Source organism: Hordeum vulgare, chromosome 2H (assembly GCF_904849725.1).
Source record: "Hordeum vulgare subsp. vulgare chromosome 2H, MorexV3_pseudomolecules_assembly, whole genome shotgun sequence".
NCBI classification, from domain to species: Eukaryota; Viridiplantae; Streptophyta; class Magnoliopsida; order Poales; family Poaceae; genus Hordeum; species Hordeum vulgare.
The window spans coordinates 649,241,673-649,258,199 of record NC_058519.1 but is presented as its reverse complement, the minus strand read 5'-3'; the positions used below and the strand labels follow the sequence as shown (position 1 = coordinate 649,258,199).

At 44.5% G+C, this 16,527-nt stretch overlaps 3 protein-coding genes across 3 annotated transcripts; 1 reads left to right on the top strand and 2 right to left on the bottom strand.

Annotated features, from left to right (window-relative positions):
• Window positions 1–3,409: 3,409 nt before the first annotated feature.
• Window positions 3,410–5,825, bottom strand: LOC123428379 (small glutamine-rich tetratricopeptide repeat-containing protein 2). The gene is made up of 5 exons (XM_045112577.1): window positions 5,328–5,825; window positions 5,169–5,218; window positions 4,953–5,040; window positions 3,780–3,896; window positions 3,410–3,689 (listed from the first exon to the last, which is right to left on the bottom strand). Exons 1-5 carry the CDS (start codon window positions 5,760–5,762, stop codon window positions 3,633–3,635), a joined length of 747 nt encoding a protein of 248 aa, XP_044968512.1. The 5' UTR covers window positions 5,763–5,825; the 3' UTR covers window positions 3,410–3,632.
• Window positions 5,826–5,936: 111 nt separating this feature from the next.
• Window positions 5,937–7,927, top strand: LOC123428380 (ubiquinone biosynthesis protein COQ4 homolog, mitochondrial). Its single transcript, XM_045112578.1, has 3 exons — window positions 5,937–6,031; window positions 6,401–6,584; window positions 7,215–7,927. The coding sequence occupies exons 2-3, from the start codon at window positions 6,405–6,407 to the stop codon at window positions 7,719–7,721; spliced, it is 687 nt and encodes a 228-aa protein (XP_044968513.1). The 5' UTR covers window positions 5,937–6,031; window positions 6,401–6,404; the 3' UTR covers window positions 7,722–7,927.
• A 175-nt stretch (window positions 7,928–8,102) lies between these two features.
• On the bottom strand, window positions 8,103–15,413 carry LOC123428377 (vacuolar protein sorting-associated protein 41 homolog). Its single transcript, XM_045112576.1, has 19 exons — window positions 14,981–15,413; window positions 14,056–14,325; window positions 13,789–13,968; window positions 13,114–13,377; window positions 12,907–13,039; window positions 12,726–12,816; window positions 12,466–12,568; window positions 11,820–11,923; window positions 11,610–11,703; window positions 10,832–10,987; window positions 10,679–10,741; window positions 10,494–10,559; window positions 10,079–10,279; window positions 9,868–9,945; window positions 9,665–9,784; window positions 9,478–9,558; window positions 9,309–9,394; window positions 8,904–8,985; window positions 8,103–8,822 (listed from the first exon to the last, which is right to left on the bottom strand). The coding sequence occupies exons 1-19, from the start codon at window positions 15,239–15,241 to the stop codon at window positions 8,424–8,426; spliced, it is 2,832 nt and encodes a 943-aa protein (XP_044968511.1). The 5' UTR covers window positions 15,242–15,413; the 3' UTR covers window positions 8,103–8,423.
• Between the last annotated feature and the right edge of the window lie 1,114 nt (window positions 15,414–16,527).

Here is a 16,527-nt window from a genome sequence, read left to right as displayed (position 1 = left end):
GTCTCGACCTTTGGCTCCCTCAATACACCCAAACAATGGCTCACCTTTTTCATGCATTGTTTTCCCACACTAATAGCATCCCCACCTCTGCGGCGCGTGCCATGACTTTGAGCGATCTAACCCTGGACCTGGCCCCATGACTATCCCATGCGGCTGAATACGAGCTAACTCGATTGCACAATGTTCTAGCCTCGGTAAGTGTGAAGTTGCATGTAGCTGACAAGAGGATTTCAAGGGAGGCACGCAAACCGCTTACCTCCAAGCTGGCATACCATGCGATTTGGAAGGCGCGGCCCATCGACAACATCGCCCTTGCCATCTGGAGAAACTACGCCCCGATAAATGCAGAATCTTTTTATGGCTTGTCAATAAGGACCATCTATTCACGAACGTGAGGCGGTTCCGATGGGGCATCACCATTTCTGCCGCATGCCCGTTCTGTAGCCAATGTGAAACCATCGATCACCTTCTCTTCGAGTGCCGACAGCTCGCTCCGCTTTGGGCGGAGTTAGACAGTATTTGTCAAACTACGTCTCAGGGGATCTTGCATGCCTGGGACGGCGACTACAACAACAAAACACGTTCAACAGTTCTGCTGGCAGTTCTATGAAATATTTGGAAACGTCAAAATGCGAAGGTTTTCCGAGATCTACACCTCGAGCTCCACACTATTGTTAGTGCTGCTCCTGATGATCATCGACTATGGTCCCATCGATGTAAGAATGCCCACAATGAAATTATGCTCTGAGACTGGGGCTCCATGTTGTTCCAGCTTGTCAGGAGAATACAGTCCCTCTTCGCTTTGTAATTTTATTTTTTCTTTCTTCTATCTCTACTCCCCTTGTATTTCTGGTGTCCCGTGCTGTAACATCTTTGACGGTTGATAAATAAAGGTTCAGGCAGACGTAAGTCCGCCGTTGTCGCGTAAAAAAAACTGTGCATGCTTTATGGACGGGGCTATGTGCTAAGGACTCCTCTATTAAAACACCAGCTTGAGGGAATGACCTTTTGGTATGGCTTCTATTACGTATGCTAATATCTCAAACATACTCCAATGTGACAAGTTTTTTTAGTACCAGATGATTCTCCAAGCTTAGGGCTGAATGTGCATGGACGACAGACAAACAACCAGTAGTGCGTTAGTTTCATCCACACACTCACAACCCGATCAAGTTGTTGCCAGCTAATGGCTCTCTATCGGCGTAGTAGCATCTACTTCCTCTCTGTTTGTAAATACTGTTAAAAAGTACTACATTTATGAAGAGAGGTAGTATTAGCTAGCGCACCTAGGTAGATGGATCACAGTATCATCTCAAAATGATGTGCCGGCTTAGTCACTTGAAGGTGTTCATAGAGATAGGGGATGCGTGCATGTGTTTATATGGGTGAGTATACGCTCGTGTATGTGAGCGATTTGATTGTACTCTGCTTAAAAACAGATGAATCAGAGCATCTCCAGCCACGCCCTCCCAAGCGGCTATTATAGCGTTGACGGCGAAAAAATTCCGCCGGGGCAACCCGAGGGGGCCGAAAAAATGCCTCCTCGGAGGCGCAACAGCTAGAGATGCTCTCATGTCGACACGTGTGCAGAAAACAAGCAATGCACTTTGCCACAGTATTATAATGATTTCGAATCTCTTGTAATCCTTTGGCTGCTTAGAGCATCTATAATCGGCTTTGGCAAATCCGTCTCATTATATGCATGTGGGCGCGGCCGTGCGCATCCGCGAACAGCGCCCATCAATCCTTTTATCCTTTATATGTTACATCGCATATTCACATATCTCAAAAGCAATCCTCAAATTCTGCAATTCATGCACATCAATCATCTAATACAAATTGTTCAAATTTAATAGTTTGAAACAAAGCAAATGAAAACACAGTTTAACAAACCAGACTTGCAAAAATGAAAGCAATGTCCGATCGAGAAGGGGTGTTTGTCGGATCACTGGTCGGACGCGGTCATCCATGCCTCCTGCTCGTCCAGCTTGTCCTGCACCGCGTGGGCAGCCAGCTCCGCCTACATCCGGCCGCAGGCTCCGCCTGCCTGCTGGCCGCATGGTCCGCTACCGTAGTTGCCCTTTCCGCCTCCTATGACCTATGGTCGTTGATCTTCTTCTTCTTCTCCGCAAGCCACTTCTTCGCATGCTTATTCAAGAGGGTTTCGTCCGCCAACACGATCTTTGCATCATCTACGTCCCGTGCGAGTTGCAACCTCTCCTTCTCCAGCTCATTCTTTCCGATTTGGCTCAAAGATAATCTGAATAAAATCGATGCCGGTATGGTATAGCGAAACAGTAAAGGGGAGATTGATCACAAATGGGAAGCAATAAAGATTATAGGGAAAATCTAATGAGCTTCGTACCCACACATGCTCTCCGTGCAGCGGCCGCGCGCATGTGTTATACTAGCTATTTGTATTTTAAAAATGATTTATCTTTCAAACCGTTATACCAATTAATGATGGGAAAATCTAATGAGCTTCGTACGCACACATGCTCTCCCGTGCAGCGGCCGCGCGCATGTGTTATACTAGGTATTTGTATTTTAAAAATGATTTATCTTTCAAACCGTTATATCAATTAATGATCCGCTTTCACCACTGACTTTATCGCGACGAGATCTTTAAAACTAGATCACATGTTAACATGTTTCGATAATTTTAGTTTTCGTCAGTACTTGTCAGATTATTATGACTTACTTGTCATATTATTTGTTATATAGTTCTGACATTAAATTAACTTGGTTATCACATTCATGAATGAGTAAAAAACTTGGTTCATTATGCTTGTGCTGATTCAAGCATTAGCTTTTTTGTTATTAGTGCTTTAATACCCATTTTTTAGCTTCACAGAACATTGTAATACTTAAAAAGTATAAAATTATTGTCATGGTAACTATGTATAATTTTTGTGACAACTGTACATCCGTAAGATGACAACTATGATGACATAAATGTGGCAACTAGGAACGACGAAAAAAAATCAACGAAACATGTCAATATGGGATCTTATTTTGAAGGTTTTGTCGAGACGAACCTAACCGTGAAGGCGAATCTCCAATCAAATCATTAATTTGTGAGATAAAACATTTTTAAGATTGACAATAAATACGCATAAGATGTTGACTAGGACTCCAAAACGTTTTGCATGCATGCGCTGTCAAAATGCTCCTTTTCGTCATTGAGATGCGTGCAAGAGTACAAGTTTTTGCCGTTAGTACATTCCTGAACCTAAGAGTCGTATTTATATAATTTTTTAATCCAAAAACATGCCCTTAAACGCGATTTGCGCCTTGATCAGCCAGCCGCCGCACGGGAAGGCAGCCGTGCGGCGCCGCTACGTAGCGAGCTCCAAGATTATATAAAAAAAAAAAAGCAAGCACTAACCCAATAAAGAACTCCATAGCCTACATCTGAATTCCTTATATTTATTATTTCAAATATGATATATCGAGTTCAAAAGTACATGGACACAACAATGCTGGTCGTCAACATATCGTCTCTTCGTCTTCTTCTTCTTCTAATGAGTCAACGGAAGACTGTACACCGCATACCGATGAATCCACAAGCCATACAATCTTGCTGGATGAACCTTTTCATCTGATCTTAGAAGTGCGGTTTTCAGCGTGAACTATGGTGAACTACTACTGACAGTGACAAGCTTCTCCCGTAGCCTTTCCAAGCGGGCCTGGGACAAGGGAGTGTCAGAATAGAAAGTTGGCAGCGCTGAATCATGCAACTGCAATTGGAAACGTGAAATGTAACGTTCAACACTAACCTTGAAGGACTTGGAGCGACGAATAGATGGGTCGAGATCCAAGGCATGTGCATAAGCATCCTCTGAAGAATGGTACTCTCCCATTGCAAATAATGCATCCCCTCGCGACAAGTGAGACTGCATAGCAAATTAGCCATGATACATAAGGCCCAAGAGGTGTGCTTCGGTACAACCTTCCTTCCCCATAAAACGTATAAAGGAGAATGTATACCCACCTCGTATTGTACACTATAGGCCGTCATACGTATACTATATGAGGTGGATATATGTACGGCGGCCTATAGTGTACAATACGAGGTGGATATACATTCTCCTTTGTACGTTTTGTGGGGGAGGGGGGTTGTACCGAAGCAAAAGTGAAGGCCTAATGCTATGCCCACAAGACTCAATGCTTCAGAAGCAGGAAGGTTACAGACATCTTTACTTTATTAAGAAATCCAAGCATCAATCTATAATAAGTGTTTAATTGACGGCCATAAAAAAGAAGAGCATGGAAATATTAAGCATCCGGAGCGAAGCTATGCACAATGGTATTTTCAAAACAGTCTGCAAGATAGAGAGGAAAAAAAAGACAAGATACTCAATCAAATCTATGATGTCTCGAAGCTTTAAATGGAGCTTACTAACCTGGGTCTATGTTTACAATTGTGTTATCAGAATCACATTTGTGAGTACATAATGCAGGCTCACGGACGTAGGTATGAAATTGCAGTGCCTTTGATATCATACAGGTGGACATCATCTCACATTATAATTATATGCACAGATTGCTCATCATCAGATTCATCCCGTCCACAGAGGCACAGACATGACATGAGGAGGAAAGTGAAACTCGTTTCACATTAGCCTATATATATAATATACGATGATGTACAGGAAGGTTAAGCACTGCAACCGTGTAAATGTAATGACCTCACCTCGGTCCATATTTTGCAAATCGCTACTCTCGATTTTGTAAGCCATGGGCTCTTGGTTAAGCAAAGCATACAAAATGTTTTTTGCTTTTCATTTCACTTGACTGCCCTAGGTACCCATCCTGGCTTTCTTCAGCCAACGCAAAGCTATTTGAGCAGGTTTGTGAGAGAAAATTGCCACCCAAATTCGTAAACAATACGCCACGGCTAGCTAAGAATCCAGTATTATGAACAAGGCAAGGCAAGGAGTTGAGTTTACCTGAGGAAATCTGGGAGCTATCCTAATGGCTTCCTCGGCATCCGCGAGCGCGCCGGCGGTGTCCCCAATCGCTATCCTCGCCTTACACCTGCACAATTGCCAACAAGCATCACATGCCAAGCTCATCAGATGAGACTAGCACACATTTAATTTACACTGACAGGGACGACGCTAGCTAGTTCTCCAACCAAATTCAGCAGAGCAGAGCAGACCGACCTGCCTCCGTAGGCCAGATGCAGTCCACCGGGAGCACCCACTGCAATGCTCTGCAGCACACACGTACAGTACGATTCATGGTGATTTGATTTCTCCACCAGAATTAATTAATGCCACTTAAAAGCTGCATCTTTATGACGTTCTCAAGGGAGGGAGCACCTCGGTGAAGAGGGCCTCCGCGTCCGCGTCGGCGACGGCGGCCTCGGCCTTCTGCCGTAGGGCGAGCGCGGCGAGCCCCGCGGCGGCGTCGAACTCGGCGGCGCCGAGGAGGTGCTCCAGGAGCTGCGCGGCGCGGGCCGCCGTGCCCACGTGGCCGAACACGGCGTTGCCGCGGCCAGGGACGGAGGCGCCGACGTTGGGCCCGGACCCGCAGCGGCCCAGGCACCCGCAGGACGCCACGCCGACGCGCGGCGACGGCGGGGAGAGGCCCTCGAGCGCCGCGAGCACCTCGCGCCCGCCCTGCCGCGCGCACGTGCGGTTCGTGCAGACCCGTACCCGTACCTCCACCGCCTCCGCCGCAGCGCGCGGACCTCTCCGGCGCGGCGGCCGGATGGCGCAGCCGAGGGAGTGGGAACCCGCCACGGCCATCGCCATGTAGATGATGGAAGTGGAACGACGGCTTGGACAGTCTTCGAGCCTAGTTTATATTTACGATAAATATAGGGTTGCTTTTGCAATTTTGCACTGGTCGACGTGGCGCCTAGCCCGGCCGCTCGCAATTCTTGTTTTGCCAAAACACCCTCCCTCCCGTCCAGCCATAAACATAAACATTAACATAAACAACTCGGGACTCTCTCTCGACGCCGCCGTCTCCTCCTCCGGCCCGCGGCGACTCCTCTCGGCTCTCCTCTCCGTCCCGCAAGGTATCCATCCCTCTGCCCGCATTCCTCTCGGCTCTCGTCGGATCTTTTCTCTCCGTTGTTTGGCGGGATGTGGAGTGTCATGAGCTGTGCTCCTTGGCGCGATCCGTTCCGGTGCTTGCTCCGCTCCGCTCCGCCGCGACGCACGCGGTGCTCCTTGGCGCTTCTCAGCTCGGACCGTCGACCGCCTCCTGCCGGCTGCCCCGGTGTGGTGTTGACGCCCTCCCCCCCGCGTGCCCCCTAGCTGTTTGAGGAAACGCCTCCCCCACCAACTGTTTAAATTAACCATGTGGCTGCCGTAATCGCGTGGTGCTCTTGTAAAAAATCCATCCGACTGTGGACCTCTTATCTTCTGCATCTTGGTGTTTGCAGCGTCATGTTGGCGGCGCGTGTTAGCCTCAAGGGCTGGCAGCAGGCGGCGGTCGCGGTCGGCTCGGCGTTCGGGGCCTTGCTTGATCCTAAGAGAGCTGACCTGATTGCTGCGCTTGGGGAGACCACCGGGAAGCCGGCGTTCGAGCGTGTGCTCCAGCGCATGAACAACAGCGCCCAAGGCAGGGTAATCCCAATACTGTCGTCACCTCTCTTGTCATATATATATATCCTGTTTATATGGTTTCGGAGACTGGACATAATCCGCACAAGATTGGATATGAACACAGGGTTATATGAAGCATTTGTTCTAGGTTGGTTCCTTTTGTTGCTGTGTTGTTCACTGCATTCTGTTTACCATTTTGTTCTAGATACTTTCGGGACAACTTGAATATCCATCGTTATTACTGTCGGAGGCAACTGCATTCATGTGTCTTGCTGAAATAGATTGGTGTACATTGGCTCGTTGTAGCATATGTACTTTTCCTGTTAGTATTTGGTTTGTTTCGGACAGTGGACATAACCTACAAAGGATTTGGTAGAAATACAGGGTTTATATGAAGCATTTGTTGTACATTGGTTACTTTTTACTTTTTTTTATGTACTGTTCATTGGATTGAATTTCCAAGTTATTGTTCCTTTTTAGCTTGAGTCTAAGCTTCTATACCTTGGATATCCATTGTTATTGTTATCTGAGGTGCACTGTCTTTTACCACTTCGATGCAATTTGCATATATACATGGAAACTGAAGATACAGTTCTAACAATTTGTATATGGACTTCCTTCATGTCTAACTAAAATAGCTTGTTCCTACAGGAAATTCTTTTGGAGCGTCCTCGGGTTATATCCACGCAGGTTTCTCGCGCCTGGGACATGCCCGAGAACACGTTTGGTGCCGCCTATGCCCAGTTCATGGGATCAAGGAACTTCTCGCCGGACGACCGCCCACCAGTTCGCTTCATGGAGACCGACGACCTCGCCTTCGTAGCGACCCGTGCCCGTGAGGTGCACGACTTCTGGCACGTGCTGTTTGGCCTCCCAACCAACCTGATCGGTGAGACTGCCCTCAAGGTGATCGAGTTTGAGCAGATGTTCCTCCCGATGTGCATGTTCTCCGTCGTCGGGGGCTCCGCGAGGTTCAACGAGAAACAGAGGAAGCTGTTCTTCCAGCACTATTTCCCATGGGCGACCAAGGCGGGTGTCAGGGCCACTGATCTGATGTCCGTGTACTATGAGAAGCACTTCCATGAAGATCTGGGGGAGGTGAGGAAAAACTGGGGGATCGTCCCGTGCCCGGATCCCAAAACGAGCAGCAATGCTTAGACTTTAGGTCAGTGCATTTTGCATGAAAACGTCTGTATCTTGGTTTTTCAGCGTTGCTTGTGGCAGTTCCTCTTTCGTGGGTGATACCATGAATTGTACTTACTGGTGATATATTAGCAAGTAAATAGGGTACTTGGATGTTGCTTCTTAAGAGATCCTACAATGTTGGCCGCAAACCACTTATATGTGATTTATTCTCTTTGTTACTTGAACTTCTTATAGTTCTACATGTACCTTTGAATAGGCATACATACTGCAACTTCTCATAAGACTTGGGATGGAATGCCATGAACATAAAATGAAACTAGTTAAAGAAAAGTTGTTGAAGCAAAACTGTGTATTCAGTTACTCTTTAGCTTTGGAACACAGGGACACATGTTGTTTATACAAATAGAAAAGCCCAATATGCAACAATAAAATATAAGAATCTGGATTGCTCATCCCAGTTTCTCCAAAACAGTAAGTCTGCATTATCTGGCAAGCCTGGCATCATGGAAAAAAAGAAATGCCATTACAACCTTGCACAACTCAGGTGACGCGCCAAATTTACATAAAACTCATGCCGAGGACACAGCTCCCCCCTCAAAGAATCAACCTATTGTTGTTACATATATGTATCGACCCCAGAAGAGCGCAATAATTACAAGGCTCAAAACTTACAACACAACACATCAGAATATGGACAGCTCAATGAGGAATAACTTATGCGGCAGCTGTGGTGCACAGCACACAGCGCATTCTGGACTCGCCCGAGGGGGAACCCTCGTCGTCCTCCGAACCCTCGTCGCTGTCCCGGGCGTTGCTGTTTGATTTCATCGAGTCTAGCCCGCCTTCGAGGCAGGACTGATGATAGGCGTGGCAGCAATAGAACACGATGAACGACATGTCCTGGATGGACAGAGGGTCGAAGCACAGGCAGCATCGAGCGCCGCATCGAGTTCTGGATTTGATCTCTAGATTACGTAAACTCGACGATCTGTCGCCTGTTCGCGAAGATCCTTCATTGACTCTGGCTACTTGTGCCTCCTCGTCCATGCTTGCCATGCAGACTCCACGTCGGGCCTCATGGTAGTATTTGACCAAAAGATTAACACAATCGGCCTACAGAAGATGCGCTCGCAGAATCAGCAAATGTTTAAAGATTGATGGATGACAGATACACCAGGGGTGGAGACGGCTGACCTTTAGTATATCGTTGCATCCATGCCTCAGTGATGTCTCTGTTCGATAATCTGTCACTATTTTCACAAGGCGATCCCGCAATCTGCCAAAGCATGAATAATCCGTAAAAACTTGAACCAGGAATAGAAAGGGTTAAGATGTGTCTTGTCAGTTTTTTAAGGGGATGGTAAGTCTACCAAGGGGCCATGGTAAATACTTTCACAAATCGTTGGTGAATTATGACAAAAGAAATTGGTTCTGTAAGGTTTTTGTCATGTACTCCCTTTGTATACAATTATAAGACGTTTTAGAGACTTGTGTCAAGTCTCTAAAACGTCTTATATTTGTATACAGAGGGAGTATAAATATTTCCTAGGATCAATCTTGTGGTCTTTGGACGAAATATAGACTTTCAGGGGAACATACTTGGGTATTTCTAGCCCATCTGGAACCAAACTGACAATGTACAGAGGGTCAAGATTGCCGACAGTATGTTCCAACAGCATCCCAACCTGCTCAACAGTCACAACAAATAATGTAAGACACGTAATGGTATCAGTCTCATAACGATTAAACAGAAATCTCATTCGATTACCATTTCAGGCTTTTGGAGGCACTGTCTTATCAGTTCGTCCCATAATTCATCATCATGTTGCTCCGTAACAAATTCAACGGCCTGCATACAGTTCAAAAACTATGTTATTCTGATCCAAGCCCATAGACTCAAGCTGGGTAACACAGCATAAGATATCATCAGAAAACAGGGATAGCCAGGTTAGGACCTCCTGTATGTCTTCCAGTTTGTTTATAATTGTAGAAAGCGCTTCCTTAGCATTTCCCATACGACCAAGAACAAAAACTTGCTCCTTGACAAATTCTTTTTGTGCAAATATTTCATATGCCTGAAATACCACACGCCATTGTTAACTGTTAACTACAATGAATGAATGACGAATTATACTATTTAGTATTAAGAGACTAGGACCTTGTCAAGCCTGTAATGCTGGCTGGTACGAAGGAAGGGTAGTAACATCCTTGGCTCATAATCCGCATAAAGCTCCACCTACAGCACAGATAGTTTGAAGTTACTAGTTCGTGTGAAAACACAAGATAGAAGGTACAAAAATAGGGGAAACGGGAAGAATGAGCAGGTAGACAATATATAGGGATATTATGTCCAATGAGAATCTACATACCTGCATATCATGATAATCCTTTCCAGCATGTATGTCTACCTCAAACAAAGCATGCAAATACTGATGCAACAGATATTTTTTGTCGCAGCTTTTACTCGCATGCAACAATTGCTCCACGACTTCATACGGGGGAATGATATCACGATGTTGGATCAATAGGTGGACTGCTCTTTTACTATCCAATAACATAAGATTGACAACCTGCAGAACGTAAAGGACAATAAATAAGTGGAGGGTGTGAAAAACTCTGCCTTACTATGCTAAGTCTTGTAGAATGTAATTACATACAAGGAACTCAAATTAGACCACAAACTAGGCTTTACGGCCACATTAAATTCCACAAAATTCAGTCATGAATACAAAGTAAAATGCTTGTGATAATTTTATTATCCAATTGAGAATCCTTGCACCATACCTTATCATGAATGGCATCATGCAAATTGTGCTTCTCGATAAACTCAAATACTTCAGGCTTCAGCAACTGAACAAAATGACGTTTTAGCAATGCAAACATGCGCTAGAAACAAAACTGCAGCAAGTGCTCCTTTTATGACTCAAATGTAGAATGGAGGTCTTAATTACAATCTAGGATGTACTTACTTCAGCGAAGAGAAAAAGGCCCTTTTCATACTGACCGTTGATCACGTATAGCTCAGCTAAAGCCTACAATGCAGACAAGATCAAGATACAACCTCTAGCTCAAATAAATAAATTACAGCCTCTCGACATCCAGTAAACAATGTTCTGACCCACCTCTTTTAATGAGTTAGTCATCGATGAGGAATTGAGCTGTGGCTCAATAGCAGATATAACTGGTGAGGCAGAGTATAATGTAGGTGGCCAACTTTTTATTGTAGTCAACAGAAGTTCGTGGAAGGTCCCATTGGTAGTTAAAGCTACAAGAGCAACCTACATAGACCAAATTAGAATATCATTACAAATAGATAGGTTCGGAAAGAACAAGCAAAAAACTGTCAGAAGCAGAGAAGAGCTGGGCCGAACACAGGATAGTGTTTTTCTGGAGCTGTTACTTGTATATACAGTACAGGGCAAGTTGGTTGCTAATGCTGAACCGACCATGCAGCTCTAGCAGCTGCCAGTACATGCAAAAGGCAAATTGACTACTAGCTGCCTAGCTGCATATACACTATCTAAGGGCTCCTTTAATTCATAGGATAGGAACTATGGAGGATTCCTATGCTCTGCCCATATAAATCGTACGAAATTGCAAAACAAAGGAATTGGAAGCGTAGGATTTTTTTCCAAGAGCATGGACTTTATGCAAAATTTCCTACGGAAGAGAAAAGGGAAATTTCCATAGGAATGATTCCTAAGGATTGCATTCATATGAATCAAACAACATCTATAGGAAAAACTCCATAGAATCACAATCCTGTGAAAATCCTGCAAGAATCCTATGAATCAAAGTAGCCCTAAGGAAGCTCTAGCCTCTAGCTGACCTGTACTACTACTCCCTAGCTAAGTAAAATATAATACAAGGATTACAGCTAACAAAAAGTAGTACAGGTACCTCATAAGCAGTATCACTCAGCTGTGGATTCTCTATGGGTATGTAAGGGATCAACACAGGAAGCTGGCGGAGATGAGCAAAGTGAAAGACCCACCTATGGCAGGTAAGTTATCGTTATTACATGTAAAAAACATGTATGATTAACACAGATAGTGCCCATGGAAAACTCCTTCTCTGGATGAGAAATGTGCGTCTACATAATTTTCTCACCTCTCCCACGCTGAAGGAGATCCTCGCAGTAACTTTGGGCAGAGTTGTGCTGCTTCAGCATATTTTCTTTCAATTATCAAGTGATCAAGGTATCTTGTGCCCACCTGTTAAAAAATTAAATGAACAAACTTTAATAATAATTCAACACCTTCCTTGTGTAGTTAGATCTCCTTTTCATAGTTGGAGCCACCCTTCCTAAAGCTGTCCCACATATGATAGACCAATCGCATGGTTGGACGTAACACACTTCTAACTTGCTGAAATGAGTTGAAAAGAAGAATGCATGCATAGATGGGATTTAATAAGAGAACAGGTATTTAAGTGTTTCATCAATCACTCCCAATGTTATGGTCACCTTAGCTCATGACACTCAAAGGTAAAAAGATTTTCTAAAAGATTGTCTAAAGATGGAATATTTTGAATAGAAGCACATATTGCTCGGCAGCAGAGGTTTCATTATTATCAGATGAGATGAGTAAGTTGTAAATGAAGTCAACAACACAGTGAACCCCAAATAACGTAATACTGGCTCCTTAAAGGTGCCCATTTCTAGGTTCCTAAACAAACAAAGCTTCCTCATCATCAGACAGATAATGCTGATGCACCGTACTCCATTTACTAATCAAACTTGACACTGCTATTTTACCTCATCAAGAAGCTCAGTTCTCCCTTGTCCTGCTTCAACTGCAGCCAATGCCTTTTCATGCCAACCATGTTGTAGAAGCCACGCAATATGGTCTTCGGTATCTCTAATTAGAAGGGACGTAAAATCAGAGAAAAATGCTAATGAAGATCACCACAATTTCAGAAAAAATAACGCTGTACAAAAAACTGTTGCCTTGTTTAATTAGCAATTGTAGAACATGGGGCTAATATGAGCTCTAGTTCTGCAACATATTAACGAACCTTGGCTTTGCTACCACAATATCCTTAGGAGAAACGATGTAATACAGAGGTTCATCGCCAGCAGCCCATTGTCCACCTGCATTGCTGCTTCCTGGATCACAAAACAAGGGTTCCTTCATTATAGAAGTTCCAGTGAAGAATGAAGAAATGCTCCTTTACTGTAAAGCAAAGTCCACCAAACCTGAGAAAGGGGCGTGAGCGAGAGTGTAATCCTTTGCCTTATAGTGCTCATAACCATGAATAGGCAGAGCGTCAGTAGTAAGAACATCATTTTTCCATGATACAAGATGTATTTCTGGACGCTGCGCTGTTCCCTACAAAATGTTCAGAACATGATGTAAATATATCAATGTGGGAAAAGGTAGTGAGGACAAACAGTGGTGTTTACCTGACGTGAAGAAACAGAAGTATTGTTTTTTTTATCTCTCTCATCCTCTTCAGGGATATAAGCAAGCATGACTAAAAGATCGCCAAATGGAGCAATCCCAGATATGTGGTAGCCTGTTTGGAAAGAGCCCACAATATCAACATACTTCTCAGAACTTGCTGCGGAAACACTCCTTTGCATTCCATTGAGTCCTTGAGATAAATCGGTTCGAATTGCAGCAATCTTGACACTTGTTCCCCACCCAATAACTAAAACTGTATCATCCTACATGTGGAAATATCAATCAGTATGCAAGCATGTATGTACAGTTTCCATTTGATCTGTCCTGCAAGTCATGTGCTGAACGCCAAGGTGCATATATCCTTATAACTCATAAAACAAAGCATGTACACTCCTAAACATAAAAAACAGTATGTTCCACCCATTCAGAAACTAATGTGCACCATATGTTATTCCTCTTGTTTTGGTCAACATCTTTTGTCTTACACTGTGTGACTCAGATTAAGGAGGAAGGAAACTATGGCCCCTTATTGCGCACAAATCAGCAAAAAAATACATGTTTTTTTTTCCTTTTGCAGCCTAAGTAGTACTTCTCTGCTAACCGGGTTGGGATGTTCAAACTGAGCTGATTGAAATAAACAATAGTATATCTTTTTCAATCAAAATATCATTTACCTGCCAGACCAAGTGAGGAAGTAAAACTTCCGGCCGAGGAATTCCTTTTGGTTTCTCTATGAATGCAATTCCTCTGTCCGTCTTCATATCATGCACTTTCACCCCTGCATCATTAGCCCAGGCAAGAAGATCTGTCCTCCACTTCATAGAATGGATTGGTCCTTCACCCTCACGCAGAACCTATAAGATAAGTATACAAGATAACGGCCATTAGAGCTCATTGATCCATTATTATATCATATTTAATCCTGGGAATGGAAAGTGCACCTTTTTGTTATAGCCTGATACCCAGCGACTCTTTGTCAGCACAAGTACTTGACCTGCTAGACCACCTGTAGCAAATCTATTGTTGCTCCGGGAATACTGAGGGTCCAAAGCAATTGCTTTCATGGGGCGATGGTACTCAAACTTGAGTTTATCATCAGTGAAGAGGTTGCTTATGACTACTGTGCCGTCATCTGAGCAGCTTCCTATATATTCACGATCTTCAAAACTGATGTCATTAACGGTTGCTGTGTGAGCCTTGATTTCCTTTGACTACAGAAGCATGATGAAACAAATGGACGACGACAGATTAGTACCAGCATAAAGGATACTGCATTTGTAGAGACAGAAAAAATATACATAACGCAGGCTTCGCTTCACATATCGCATACCATTTTTTTTCCCTATATGATTTTCACGAACCCTTTCTTTTGGCAGAAACGATGAAGCTATATTCAGGCTTACGGCAACATGATCATTACTACTAGCAATGGATTCAACCAATAATGATGTTGTTGTTTTTTTCAGATAACAAGCCATGGTGAGGCTAGCAGCAGCTGTATTTCTGAAAAGGTGCAGAAGCTTATGATGCAGCAGACAGTTACAACTCTTTTTATTTAGCTCATTTAATTAATCATGTCGACTCTGCCTCAAAGGATAGAATTTGAGCATGTGTCATGACAAGTAAAGTAGTAATCCCTCAAAATTCCGCTATCAGTATCCATAAATCTCCGTGGGAAAAGCTTATAGTCGCCCCCCTCAAAATCCCACTTTTGTAACGTGTGTCTATCGCGCAATTGGCTAGTGGTTTTGCAGCAGCAGCAGGCCAATGGTAGGAGCGCATATGTAGATTCAATTAAGAGAGCGGGGCGATCCAATGGCAGGAACAGCCCCCAATTCCGTGTCTACAAGGATGTGGTGGCCGTACCTGGTTGCCCTGGAAGTCGAGGATGTGGAGGGTGCCGTCGTGGGTGCCGAGCAGGACGGCGCGGTCGGTGACGGCGATGGCGGCGGCGGCGTCGGTGGAGAGGATCGCCGGCACGCTCCCGCCCAGGCGCTGGTACTTGAGCCGCGGCTCCTCCTCCGGCTCCCCCTCCTCCTCGTCCTCCTCCTCCTCGTCCTCCGGCCCGTACTCCCCGTCCCCGTTCACAAGCGACGGGTGGTGGGCGCGCCGCGCGGCGGACGACATCCTCCTTCCCCTCCTCCTCGCCGCGCGGGGAGAGAAGAGAGATCACGGCGACGGCGGCGAGATCCCTCCTCCAGGGCGGAATTCGGGAAATGTGAGGGTCGAAACCGTAAAAGGTGTTACGGCTCGTGTTTGGTTTGGCGTCCGTCTATGGGCTTGTCGTTACGGCCTTGACTTCCATAATCCGAGACCAAAATAGACGACTCGGGCGCGGGTCGGGCTCAAGCCGGTGTTATACCAGTGGATCAGGTCAAAAAAAAAAAACTCAGGCCTTGGGTTGGTACTAGTGTATTTTAGGAAATTAGTGGGCATTATTTCGGTTAAACTCTTAAATCTTCACATATCCCATAACACCATTTGGTTCTAGTGTATTTGACATGTTTCATCTTCACATTTTTTCACAAATCCTTAAATTCTAGTGCATTTTTCTCAATACCCAATACACTACCTGAATTAGAGATAAATGGGGATTTGAAGGGATTGGTTGAAGTTGGGGTTTCACCCAAACCCTGTGGGGATTATCCCCACCAATCTCCTTAAAAAATCTAGTATCAAATAAGACCTCAGCGGTGATTTATTTGAGCGAGACAAGAAAAACAGCTCGAGCGATGGATCGACTTAAATAGAGGCTAGGATTTACCCCATGATATATGAAGGTTAGCAATATCAAAATTCAAACAGAAAAAAAAAATAGAGGCTAGGATTCAGAATGTGAGGAGTGTTGTCAGGAATGGCGAGCTATGCCTCCTGAGTGTATCATGAACGTAACAACACACGAGATCTAAGTTTTATACTCCCTTCATTTCAAAATAAATGTCTTAACTTTACATTAGTACTAGTATAAAATTATATATACTAAGTTTGAGACATTTATTTTGAAACGAATGAAGTATTTAAGTAATGAATGTTCTCCCTAAAAAGGGATGGTAGTTGTGTCGTGCTCACACTCATCGTGAATTAATGTTAGTTGGATGGATCCTATTTATGTGTAAGAGTGGAGTGCCGTCGTGGATGCCGGGCTCCAAAGGATTCGGATCGGATGATGCTAAAGTTTTTGACAAGACCAAGACAATGATTTTGTTCTAGTTTTTGCAGGTAGTGGAGGAGGGCGGAGGGGCGAGATAATGGAGCAAGAGCAAGAGGTTAGAGCGGGAGATAAATGAGAGGCGACGGAGCAAGAGCGAGAGTGACTGCGTTGGTGAGACAGAGGAGTGAAGGTCGTAAGAGTAACTTATTGCAAATACCAGATCTGAGGGTTATTAGAGACAATGGCGGATCCACCAACAGCA

Excerpts from the sequence above, each read along its gene's own strand:
- LOC123428379 (XM_045112577.1), bottom strand. The coding sequence starts at position 5,762 with ATGGCGATGGCCGTGGCGGGTTCCCACTCCCTCGGCTGCGCCATCCGG. Across the intron at positions 5,219-5,327 it reads CGGAGGCCCTCTTCACCGAG|AGCATTGCAGTGGGTGCTCC; the intron begins GTGCTCCCTCCC and ends TGTGTGCTGCAG. Across the intron at positions 5,041-5,168 it reads CATCTGGCCTACGGAGGCAG|GTGTAAGGCGAGGATAGCGA; the intron begins GTCGGTCTGCTC and ends GCAATTGTGCAG.
- LOC123428380 (XM_045112578.1), top strand. The coding sequence starts at position 6,405 with ATGTTGGCGGCGCGTGTTAGCCTCAAGGGCTGGCAGCAGGCGGCGGTC. Across the intron at positions 6,585-7,214 it reads ACAACAGCGCCCAAGGCAGG|GAAATTCTTTTGGAGCGTCC; the intron begins GTAATCCCAATA and ends TTGTTCCTACAG.
- LOC123428377 (XM_045112576.1), bottom strand. The coding sequence starts at position 15,241 with ATGTCGTCCGCCGCGCGGCGCGCCCACCACCCGTCGCTTGTGAACGGG. Across the intron at positions 13,969-14,055 it reads TATCAGGCTATAACAAAAAG|GTTCTGCGTGAGGGTGAAGG; the intron begins GTGCACTTTCCA and ends CTTATCTTATAG. Across the intron at positions 13,378-13,788 it reads TTCCTCACTTGGTCTGGCAG|GATGATACAGTTTTAGTTAT; the intron begins GTAAATGATATT and ends TTCCACATGTAG.